This window comes from Vitis riparia, chromosome 1, assembly GCF_004353265.1.
Source record: "Vitis riparia cultivar Riparia Gloire de Montpellier isolate 1030 chromosome 1, EGFV_Vit.rip_1.0, whole genome shotgun sequence".
In the NCBI taxonomy this organism is placed as follows: Eukaryota; Viridiplantae; Streptophyta; class Magnoliopsida; order Vitales; family Vitaceae; genus Vitis; species Vitis riparia.
In genome coordinates, this window is record NC_048431.1 from 1912065 (window position 1) to 1925417 (window position 13353).

Below are 13353 nucleotides of genomic sequence, written 5' to 3' on the forward strand. Positions count from 1 at the left end.
ATGGTATCATCTGCAAATTGTAAATGGGATACTCTTGTTCTGTTCCTACCCACCCTGAAACCCTCCAAGACGTTTCTCTCCTCAGCTCTCAATAACATCTTACTCAATACATCTGCCACTATAGTGAACAAAAAAGGGGATAAAGGGTCGCCTTGTCTTAAACCTCTAGATGCCTTAACCCACCCTTTCGCATTACCGTTCACTATGACTGCAAAAGAAATCGAGGACAAGCAACCTCTCATCCATTTCCTTCATCTAGGACTAAACCCCTTCATCTCCAACACATGATCCAAAAAATCCCAACTCACATGGTCATAGGCCTTTTCAAAGTCAATTTTGAATACAACTCCTTCCTCCCCTGATTTTTTTTTTCTCATCCACTATCTCATTGGCTATGAGAACTACATCCAAAATTTGTCTCCCTTGAACGAAGGCTCCTTGAGTAGAATGGATGGTTTCGTGAAGTACCCCTCTTAGATGTCCTGCTAACACTTTGGCTATTATCTTGTAAAGACTAGTGATCAAGCTGGTGAAACCCACAACCTTATTTACTCCTTGAGTAGAATTTACTCGTTGACTTGTAAAGACTTGTAAACACTCTCGAATTGACTTTTGAAAAGCTCAACACTATTAAGACTCTGATTCTTTTCCTAAGACTCAAATTAATGGAATTCAAAGAAAACTAAAAACTTTTTAGGACATAGAAGTTTAATTCCACAAAAGACAATTTTCTAAACTCCATTAGAACTTAATCACAATAACTATTAAATTTGACTTCTAACAAACAAAATCTACAAAACTACCTAGATGCCCTTGATAGAGTCAACTTAGGAAATCTTAATTCCTTTTTCCCCCTTTCAAAATATAACCCTTTTAAGGCTTATGCTGTCAGCGCCCCTCCTAGAAACCCAATCCCCTCCCACATCCTGAAACTTACTAAAAATGATCTTACCACCTAGGTCTCCTACTTAATTGCAAACCTTCACAACCACTTCCCAAATAGGGCCTTGTTAAGTAATGAGAGAGAGACTCTTGGAACCTAATTCACCTCTTTTCTTAACAAAACAACCTATTGACTAATTCACAAGATGCATTTTCTTTTCAAGCCCATGAGAGTACAAGACCCCTCCCCTTCCTAGAAGGTCCTTCCTCTAGATCTTCTCAAGCACAATCGTTAAGGGGGGATGAAAGAAGACATGAAACTCATAAAAATAAAAAAATAAAAGAGGACGTGAAGTATATTAATAAGTAACAAATGGTGCTTTTAATTAACATGGGTCCTTTTCCTTTAGGTACATATTGATTTTTCCACTGAATGAGCCTTTTGTGAAACCCTTGCACAAATGTATCTCAAATCGACACAGATCTAAAAGGGGCAATCAATGGAAAACCTAAATAAGCGAAACTGTACAACAAAAGATAGAAGCCAACAAATCCTCATTCACCAGAACATCCACTTGAATGACCTCACTCTTACCAAAATTAATTTTAAAACCAGAAACCCCTCAAAGCAGAAGAGGATCCATCTCAAAGATAGTAAATAATCATTTTGTGTCTCATAGGTAGGGGGAGAATCATCATGAAAGGCAGATGCAAGCTCTCCATCCCTGCAACCACCTTAAAGCCACTAATGAACCCACCCTCCTAAGCCTTTGGAAGTACGAATGCAGAGCTTCCAGTACAGAAGTGAAAGGAACGGGAGAATGAGGCTCTTCCTATCTTTAGCCACGGGAGTCGGAAAAAAATCAGATGACCATTCATCAACACTAAGAATAGAATGTTAAAGATATAGAATTTAATCCAACTTAGCAATTTCCAGCCAAGCCTTATGATATATTGGAAGAAAGCTAAAGGCTTCCATAATATAAGTGACGGGGAGAAAGATGATCTCCTTATGTCAAGCCACAGAACTTGGAAAAAAACTATGAGTACCATTAACCAACAGTGCGAATTGGATATCAAAGATATGGAATTTAATCCAAAGTAACCATTTCTACCAACCCTATAGTCTATTGTAAGAAACAGCTCCAGGCTTCCATGAGATTCCCAAAAAAATAAATAAATAACTAAAAAAAAAACAAACAAACCATGAGCATGGAGCACGATTAAGACAAGACTGAGATTCAAATGTTATACATATGGAACTTAATCCAACTTAACTATCCACACAAACTCATGCACACATTTTCATTTACTTGCAGATATTTATACGATTGCCATTGTTTACCTTTTTACTGATAATCATCTATTTTGCATTCTGTAGGAACTACAGTTGATCCATCCCAAGATGTCCCCGCTAAAAATGAAAATAAACTTAAAGAAAATTCTTTGGGGTTCTTTGAAGATATAATAACAACGAAATGAATAAGGCTGTGGGTTTCACCTTCTAAAATATAGTGACAAAACTAAAGAAGAGCTACCTAGACAGATTCCATTTGTCAACATACCTATCAAGAGCCATATTTCTTGTTTGCCCAGAACCCAAGCTAAGCACAATGAGCCACCGATCAACAACTCTAGTTCTTCCTTGGTACATGTTCACATCTATGACATGTAATTTAATTGCAGCATTTGAGCTACTAAACAACCTTGATATTTGAAATTTTCTCCACTTCTTTTCTGAAAAAGGGTTTCTTATGATAGCAGCTGATGAATCAACACCAACAGAATAATCCTGGCTAGGTTGTGGGTTTCCTTCCTCCCATGTTGATAGTGACACCTGAAAAATAAAAGAATTTTAAAAGCTTCATGTGGATCACAAATTTATAAGCATTTATTGATCATATATTAGCAATGAGTTATAGGGAGATCCTTTCCACATCTAAGAATTTAATTAAAAAAATCCTTTTCCAAAAGTAGTCAGAACTATAAGTTAGATGCCATTATCCATGGTAAATCATAAGCGCAAGTGTAATTATACCCAAAGCATGGGGTGCATGGAAAAGGTTTGTGATCTAACAAACCTAACAGACAGCCACCCTCATCAATAGAAACACGATTCTCAAATTTTAACACAAAGAAAAGAAAAAACTTCCTTTGACAAAAGAAATACAGTTCTCAACCCTCCCTATTAGGGCGCTTTATCTTTCAAAATAAGAAATGCACTTATGATGAGTTTGAATGCCATTTCCACATAGGATTGTTACAAATTTCATTTTTTTGTTCTAAACTCTAATCAACTTTGAACCAATAAACCAATGTCATCCAGTTATCCCCTCCCACCGATTAATATAAAGAAGTATCATTAATTTCTCCTGTAAAATCCTACCTCCATTCTTAGATTGCCAATCACAAACACAACATTCTTTCTTTTCTTCAAAAAGATCTCTCAAAGGTGAAAATCATTGGCCTAGTTGGTTGCCTACATGAAGGTGATACTAATGACTTACTCCAAAAGAATACCCAGAAGATTTTTTTCCAAATATATGCATCATATACAAGAAATCTAGCGAATGAACCAAGCACCTAATTGTTCATTGTCTTATTGAATGTCATCTGGTGAAATCTCTAACCATAACAGATATGAGCTGCTCCACTTCTACCATAGATAGTCAAGTATGGTGAATGCCTCTTTTCTTTTGATCACTATCAAATACAAAAGCAAAATATTTTTATCATTTCATCATTATTAATACTAGGAAGGATACATCAATCTCATCACCTCCTAAGCTTTCTAGAGGGAAACAAATGGGTGGAGCCCAGAAATGGTTGGATTGTCAAAGATTCCAAGTCGCTCGAGATTCTACTAAAGTGGTTAAGGGTAGATTAGAAGGGAGGGATTTGGAGAGTCTCATATGGATTTTGGACTGTTTGTTTTACTACAGGCAGCTGGAAAGATGGAAAAACTTTCCTTAAAGAGCCAAAGGATGTTGAGCATTGGTACAAAGTGGAGATTGGAGAAAGACAAAATGAAGCTAGATATTATTAGTGATATCGGTGTTTTTAGAAGATGTGAAAATATTTTCTAGGGTTATTCCTAAAGGTTTTGACCAGTTGGAATGGATTTTTTTGGTGACTATAATCCACTGCTTGAGAGTTATTGTTCATTACAAGAGAAGCTAGTGGGGGTCAGAGTTGAAGGAAGAAAAGCAGCAAAGGGGCCCTTAATTAGTGGTAAGGCAAGGGTTTCGAAGGAAGCATCCTATGCAGAAATGGTTCACAGACTGCCAAATCGTGCCAGGAACTTAGTGTGGGTAGAGTTGAGAGTGAATGAGGTGCATAGAATATGGAAATCCTGGAATGTTGTCTTGTGGGTCCATGGGGCTGTTTCCAAGATCCATCACTAGAACTTTCCAAGCTTAGGATGTGGCCTACAGATATTTTGCAAGTTAAATGGGGGTTGTGAGGTGGTTCTCTGTTTACTTCAGAGGTTGTGTCTAAACCAGAAGCAATGAGGGCATGAGATGTTTTGGTTCAATTGCAAACCTGTGGTCTAGCAGAGTTGTGCTCAGATAGTGAGATTCATTTGAAGGATCTTGGGCAATGTCGATGAGCCTACCAGTTCTCTTATAGGCTAGCAAACTGCTTAAGCAAGTGAGGGATGCTTGTGGGGCTTCTTAGCAATTGACAAGGACACTGCTTATATTCAATACTCAATAGTTGCAGTAGGCCAGAATTCTAGTCAAAACAGATGGCAGATTGGTTACAGGGTGGTTTGAATTTGTAGTCGGAAAAATGTCGTTCACAGTAAAGTTGTGGTGGAGAGCTCTAACATGAGAGACAGGTTAGGTGGCTAAGGGTCAGGACTTATGTTGAAAAATGATAGTTAAGGTGGAACGTAGGGCAGAATAATCTCATAGGCAAATAATCAAGGGGAAATTTGGAGAGATGAAGGCTTGGTTGTGTGCTAAAGAAGTGGCAGTGGTGGTGATGGGGGGTGGATGTAGTGTTTGGTGTGGGCTTGTGGAAAACAATTGGAAAAGGGTGGGGGGAGTTTTGACCTAGAAAATGCATCACAGTAGGGAATGAGTACAGTAACTAAGTTATGATTCAATAGATGGGGTGGAAAGTGATTTTTCCTAAAGTGATTTTTCATAAAAAAAAATTTGCTTTTCAAAATGGGTAATAAAAAAATTGAAAAAAAAAAAACAAGAAAACATATGAGAAAAATAAATTTATGATTCATGGAATATTTATATCCCATATCTCAACTTAGGAGTATCCTATCTCATGTGGAGAAGACAAAAAAAAGATTGAATAATATATCATACCACTTATCCTACTCCATGTTTGGTTGAACATGGAATTTGATTAGTGATAGGATAACTTATCATGTCCTATTGCCAACCAAACATGGGATATCATATATTATCTCATCTCTTATTTTATCTCATGTTATATCTAGTCAACCAAACATGACCTTAGTGTTAGGAGGATCATGCTAATTACCCTTAACAAATAGTCATCCACTAAGTTGGCTAAATATTAGTTGGCAACTAAAATGTGGTTTGAGGAATTATAAAAGGAGCAATTAGGCATACATTGATACCAACTCCTCATGTATATGCCTATGCAGCAATAAATCATGATCTTCATTAAGTCAATCTGCAAAAAGAATGTCCTGTGATGATAGTTTTACAATATGTGCACTATGATATACCGTATTATCTATACTACTATATTTGGGAAATTATTTCTCCTATCTTGTTGGTGGCAATCCAATAATTTTGCCAATCTTTTTTTGAAAAGACTTCGATGAAATTGCCACTAGTGAAGAAATAGGGTTATAAAAGTAAATTATTTTTAGTAAAGAAGGGAGCGGATGGTTCCTACCAACTAAAAAGGCTTCCATATAGCAAAGAAAAAGAAGGAGAGATAAATACCACCACCCATAAGTCTCTCCATAAACTAGATGGATAGTGATGGAAAAGATGTTATGTGTGGTAGATTATGCAATGGCATAGCTCATCACCACTCCTAGTTTAAATTTGGTTAGTATCTGAGGACACTTGATTAGTGTTAAATTAGGTTAAGGCTGGCATTCCGAATAGACAAATATTCCTAAGTATCTTACCTTATCCCTGATTCAGAAATTTAACTGCTAAAACCCAATATCTATGAAGCTAAACACAATTCAATCTTTCACGTTTTATAAATGATGTTATTTAATGATATGAATAAATTAGATTTTCCAAACCAGGAGCAAGCAAATCAATTGCCATTTTGCTATGGACATAGTCAAAAGCAATAAGATTCTATTCCACATACAAGGTCAAGGGTCCTCAAAAGTTTAGAGGAACCACTGAGACATTCATTCAAAACCTCAAGCTAGGCATGCTTAATATCTCTGTCCCACCTTGAAGGAGAGAGTGGGTACTATTCTTATTGTGATACAGAAATAGATTGGTTGGTTTACTAATAGTCAAGTAGTGTTGAGTGCTGCCCCATTTTGTCCTCACTTGTCTCCTAACATGTAAAAAGCATGGGAAATATTTTTCATGTGGTAACTCAGGGGCTCTGACACAGTCTATTTAGACAAGTTAGGATTGATTGAGTGCCACCCATGAGTATATATGATATGATGGTCATTTTATATGGGGGTTTGGGAGCTCCATTAGAGGCAAGACCCTTCAGCAAATTGCTTATCTCATGTTACCATGCATTGTATGGCAAGAGAGAAATGCTAGAATTTTTGCAGATAAGTGGAAGACATTAGAGAGGTGGGATTTACTTCACTTCCATTCCTCTTTCGACACTGAGGCTTTTAAAGGGATTTCTCTTAGTGTTATTCAACTCAATTAGCATTCGATGTGTAGCTCAAAAGGGTTTAGACATGATTGAGAGGAGCTCAGTCAGGACTTGCAGAGATGACATCTTTGAATATTGCTTTGTAGTCTAAACCTTTTGTATAGATTCCTTGTACAGTGGAGGAATTCAATCATATTTTGATCATGTTTTCGTAATTGCAGGGAGGACTTCTCATCCTTCTCTTGTTTTTTTAACCATAATAACTACATCTTTTGTTTCTAATAAAAATAAATATATTTTTCAAGCGGTAAGGATTGAAAGCAATGGCAGCATGAAAGAAAACCATTAAATATGGTAAGAATCACTTAAGACTAATAATACCTGCAAAACTGACTTCAAGGATAGAAGTACTCTAGATGCATGCTCCAAAAATCTGTCAAAAATCTGCTTCACTCTTTGTAGCCCAAACTCAAGTCCACCTTTCATGCATTCTGTTGATAGAGGCATGCGCATAACAGTACAATCTGATGATGACCATGGCATATTTTGACCAATTAGCATAGGATTAAATTGATCACAAAATCGCTCAGTCAAATTAGTACCTGAAACAGCAGCAAAGATTCAGTTCTGCAGTATTAATGACAGAAGACACTGACCATAGAATTTCAATTAGAAAATTGATCATCCAGAAAACAGGAAGGCTAAAACTGCAAAAGAGTGTAGGCTTTAGACAGGAGTAACCTTCTACAAGCCGCATAGAGAAGACATATGAATGGCAAATGTGTGATCAAGAAAATGAAAGCAAGAAAAGGTTTGCAACCTGTTTTTTTCTTTTTTTCTTTTGATAGGTAAGAAAAGGTTTGTAACCTGTTATTCAAATCCTCCAGTTCATCAACCCATTTCAATTTCTGAAGCAGTCTACTCGGCAATTCCATAAGAATTATTAAGAAAAGAAAGGGGCAGGAAATGTCTTAGCTCAGGATTGAAGTTCCAGTTGAACCAACTGGGCTTGAGAATCCACAGCGTAACCAAGGAAATGCACAATCTAATCCAACTTATGTAAAAGCCAAGCTCAGTTCTTAAACATTTCTAGATCAAGAATCCCAAATTTATGAAATTTATCTTTCTCCATCTTAATCTAATAAAGGAGTAGGATTTTACTTTGAATTCACAAATGTGTCATAGGCACCAAGCAAAACAGAAGAAACTGTCTTCCCTAATCTAATAAACCCATGACACATAACAAAATCATTGACCAACTCCATACATAAAACCACATGGTTTGAGAAGAATCTTAAAATGCACTTTCAAACACTTCCATTATTGGACATCTTCCATATCCTAAGCATAATTCATCCTAATAGGTAGTTAAAGAACACGGATCATTGTAAGGGATAAGAGTTATCATGGAATTCTTCATTAAGTCCTCATGATAATAGTTGAACATTACTCAAAAGGAACCAGGAGCCCACCCAAATCCATTACATTCTAGAAATTGGAATTCTCATCACCTTGGTACTTTCCTCTTTGTAGAACATCTCATTCAGGTAGAATCTCAAATTTTGGGGAAAAAAAAAAAAAACTAAATGAAAATTCAAGATTTTGTCCTTGAGTGATTTAGCATCAAGAGCACAATAGAGCCCCATTAAGTTGTAGTGGAGACTTAGTGGTTCCATCACATTAAACTCTAAACCATAGAAATGAGCCTGCTTTATCAGTTCCTAAAAGGCAAAACATCTAATGATAAGAGATAGACAAAACTTTAAAGAAAAGAATAATTGACTCTTTACCAAGAAAATTACAGTTTTTTAAGATGACTTTTAGAGAATGATTGTACAAATATGTATGGTAGCAGATCCTATACAAGCCTGCTATCAGCCCCTTAGCCTCTTGACTTAACCATGGAAGAATAGGCCTCATGGGTAGGCCTTGCACCCATGAGAGCCTAGGATGAAAGCAAGGAAATCCTGGAGGTTTGGTGGTTCAAACTCTAGGAGCTATGTGAGGAGGCCGCGGGCGAGCCAAACGCGCACGCACTGTGGGCTAGCCAGACATGCACCGCGTGCGCACCAGATGGGCATCACGCGCACACCTGACTTAGGTGGTGCAGATGAAGACTGAGGGACTTGGAATTTTAATTTACAATTATTTATTATTCCATTATGTCTCCTCAAGCATATTGATGTCTCCTCAAGAAACAATGAAAACGGTCCGTATTGCTCTTTAAGAGGGGAGTAGGTGACTCAAAGGAGGGAGCCACCAAGGAAAGCCTTAACCGCACCAAGGGGGCACCATGGCACGGCCTTGGGCGTGCCTAGGACACACGACACGACTCGAGCACACACACATGGGCTCCACGACATGTGTGGTGTGCACCCCGTGGCCGCAACAGCACGAGGTCTGGTGCGGCCTACCCCCTCCCCGCGCAAGCACGAGGGAGCCTAAGCCTTGTGCGGTGAGCCAGCTAATGAAACCATGGACACAATGCCATGGTCTGATGGCTCCAAGCAATAGCCGACTCGCATCATGATGCCTATGCACAGCACAGGGGCGCAATGCCATGGCTCGTTGCTATGAAGCTGGTCTGGACAAGGGAAACAAGCAACAAGCCCAAGCCATGGGCACCTAGACATGGCACGGGTTCAAACATCAGTGTGGGGAAGGCACACTGATGCACCAGTCACTTAGTCAGATGGGTGGTGCACGCTGCCTGGCTCAAAGGGCCTTGATCAAAGACATGCTGATGGGCACCCGGTCACAAGAGGCACCTTGCAGGGAAGGAGTCGGCTTGTTAGGGGGACTCTCCAACAGCTTGGCGAGCAAGACCTGAGGAGATGGCAGTGCAGCTAGCTAGTAGCAGCTAGCTCAAACAGTAAGTGACCAAGTCAAGTCGTCATTTGACCTGCAGTTGGCTAAGGGATAATGGCTGGTGCAACTGGGTGGCATGTGCAGGCCACTATCTAGGTGGTGGGTGGTTATGCAAGGCAGTTGTGGGCGGTTTTGGCCAGTTGCATAACCACCAAGTTGGCTCCAAGATTTGAATTGGGAAATTCAAATTTGTAACTGCAGCTTGAGTCTTTTAAAAGGGTTCCTACAGCCTTGAAACAGAGAGAGAGAGTTTTGGGAAAGGGTTCCTTCTCGTATGCTTGGGTGAGAGCATTGTACTTTGGTTCAGGAAACGATTTTGTCTTGTAAGAGTGAAATAATACAAGTTGGGAAAGGATTCTCGTAACCTCGTGTGTGTCCCTGTTGCTTTGTTCTTTCTGTGTTTTACTCTGTTTTTCTAAACGCTGGGAAGGAAGGTTGGCTAAGGAAGGGTTCTTAGCACCGCGCACTCGTGAAAAATTAAGTGAGATATTCAGGGGTGTTACACCTGCCATAGAAATCCTACAAGATATGGTCAAAGAAAACACAATCCAAATGAAGGACTATGCAATACCCAATTTCAAATTAATTTTATCCCCTAAGCTTGGTGTAAACCTACCAATTTAAATTTCGACAGCCAGATCAAGAATTCAGCTTGTACTACCAAATTCACACAAAAGAGAACCAACTAGAGATGTCAACAGGATAGGATTGGGGCAGGTCACCACTATTCCAAATCTGTCCCAATTATCTAATGCATTCTCATCCTTGTCCCAAACTCATATTCAGGTGGGGCAGGGCAGGTTCAAGAATTTCCCATACCTATCTACTCCACCACCCCATTTTAACAAATTATTATTTTAATATATATATTTATGTTAAAATAAATATAGTTTATAAATATATAAAAAAAATTGTTGACATGATGTTTTTTATGTCCTTAAGCAATAGTCCTAGTCTCTACTCTCTAAAGTCCTCTCTTCTTTTGGGCATTTTAAGAAGGATAACCCATCCTTTTTTTGTGTTCGTTTGTGCAATTGCATGAAATGAAAGGTTTATTCTGAATTTAAAAAAAAAAAAAAAAAAAAACCCCACCCCTCCACCCATGTCTATCAAAAGTTACCTGCAACATTTCTTCATAGAATATTATGATTAAGATATTTTGTTGTAGAAAATTTATCATTAGACACATGCCATTGTATATTATTCTCAAATGATAATAAAGCTACTAAACAAAATATGGCCAAAATTAAACACAAAATAAATAAAACTATATTTACCCTAGATAATTTTGTGAACTCATAAGTATATGTTGAAGATTCTTTCAAATAATTGAGATTATCTGAATTAGTTGAAGAGGTTTGAATTAATTCAAACCATCCAAACAATTTTGGATATTTTGAGTTAATTTGAATTGTTTTTTAAATTTGTTTTATGCATAGGGTAGTTAGAGATTAATTCAATTTAATCTCCTACAAGAAGATGACAAACGGGAAATGGAAGATTTAAAGGAGAAATTGGCAAGGGAATTGAGACAAAAGACCTCGAATCAATGAGGTACTTTCTCAATATGGAAGTGGCCAGAAATCAGTAAGGTATATTTGTTTCTCAAAGAAAGTATATCTTAGATCTTTTAAAGGAAACCGGAATGATGGGGTGCAAACCAATTGGTACTCCAATGGATCTGAATTTGAAACATATCTCATAATATTGCATTTGCAGTTAGTGTGGTAAGCCAATTCATGTATACACCATATGAGGAACATATGAAGGCTGTGTACCGAATTCTAAAATATCTCAATGGGACGGTAGGGAAAGGTCTATACTTTGAGAAAAATGAAGCAAGAACAGTACCGAATTCTAAAATATATGGATGCTGATTGGGCAGCTTCGGTGGACAATAGGCGATCAACTTTTGGATATTGTACCTTTGTATGGGGAAACTTGGTAACTTGGAGGAGCAAAAAACAAAATGCCGTGGCTAGAAGCAATGCGGAAGTTGAGTATAGAGCTGTTTCTCAAGGTATATGCAAGTTACTTTGATTAAAACTGTTGCTGGAAGAGTTAAAGGTCACATCACATCAGCCAATGAAGATTTACTGTGATAACAAAGCTGCCATAAACATATCTCATAACCCAGTTCATCATGACCAAATGAAGCACGTTGAAGTAGAACATCATTTCATCAAAGAGAAGCTTGAAGAAGGAACCATCTGCATAATATACATTCCATTTGCACAGCAAGCAGCCAGTCTGCTGACAAAGGCCCTCACAAGACCAGCATTTGAGAAGTTACAAGACAAACTGGGACTACTTAATATTTTTGTCCCAGCTGGAGGGGGAGAGTTGAAGATTCTTTCAGATAATTGAGATTATCCGAATTAGTTGAAGATTCTTTCAGATAATTGAGATTATCCGAATTAGTTGAAGAGGTTTGAATTAATTCAAACGATCCAAACAGTTTTGGATATTTGAGTTAATTTGACTTGTTAGAGTAGTTAGAGATTAATTCAAATTAATCACCTACTTTTTAGGCTGTTTCTGTTTTGCTAAAATAAAGGAGTTAGATAATACTAAGTCCATAAATTGGTTTGTAATTCAGTTCAATAAAAAATAGCTGCAGTGATTTAAGTTTTTCTTCCTACTGCCAGAAACAGTATAAATATTATTTTATAGGTGACAAAAAGATAGTAGACCAAACAGTCCTCAGGAAGAACAAACATGTGCAATTTTTTTTTCTTTTTCATAGGCAATAAACAAGTGCAAATTTTTATCATTCTCTTATGTTGGGTCTACCCTTGAGCAAGCAGCTTTTTCACGCGATACTTGATTTACTTAGAGCGACTTGAAAAGGATGGGTTCTTAAATAAATTGGACTTGGGGGAGCAGCAATATCTATAACAACATTAACCATGGTTTCACTTCCTTTCAGTTTCACATAATGGTCCTTACAAATCTTCATATTACTCTAAACTACTGTGATTCAACATTAACCATTTACAAAGGCACAATTTCCCTGCAAGAACAATACCTAAAACCTAGCTAGAGTTTCAAACTAGCTTAAATTTCTTTCAAAAATATGAAAAGCATAAAAGAATTTTACTAGGTACAGACACTACAATAGAAAACATAATGTCAGTGGTTGTTCAATCTAATAAAAGGCATAGCATCACAATAATATGTAAGAATATAGCATGTTGACAGTATCACCATAATGTCAGTAGTACGAGCAGAAAGGCAAAAATGTTGCCTCTCTGCTCTAACATATTGACAAACTCCTAGCATCAAAAAACATCTATTCCAAGTACTCCGCACCCATCTTGCAAATAATGTAATACGTTTTTGTGATATTGTTCTTGAACTACAGCTACAACCACAACATCATAAGATGAAAGAGGAAAAACCATCTTAACAAATGCAAATGAAAAGAACCTCTCTGAAAGTGAAGTAGTGGAAATTGCTAATGCATGCATGGTATATCAGTTAAAAAAATACCAATCAATGAGAACACTTTTGCTGTAGGCCCATGACTTGAAGGTCCAGGAAGCGCCAAACCATGAGGATCAAAAATGTAAAAGTAGCCACCAGAAACAATGGATGGGAGATCAGATATGGAATAACAGCTAAGCAGTCCCAAGCCATAGTTAAGAGTATCACCCCGTAGTCTCCATGGAGGAAGAAGTTGGAGACTACTTACTTCCTCCCTACTCAAGCTGGCCCCCTCCATGATGGCCACAAGGGCAGGCCCCTGAAATTCCCCTAGAAATAAATAAAATAGATTTAGGATAAAGCTCCAACTGC

The 13353-nt window shown here is 37.7% G+C and overlaps 1 protein-coding gene across 1 annotated transcript in view; it reads right to left on the reverse strand.

Annotated features, from left to right (window-relative positions):
* LOC117918806 (sacsin) overlaps nucleotides 1-13353 on the reverse strand; it is a 50965-nt gene that overhangs the window by 13657 nt on the left and 23955 nt on the right. The window contains 3 exon segments of the mRNA XM_034835709.1: nucleotides 2448-2719; nucleotides 7069-7289; nucleotides 13048-13311. Of these exon segments, the coding sequence (XP_034691600.1) occupies nucleotides 2448-2719; nucleotides 7069-7289; nucleotides 13048-13311 (757 nt within the window).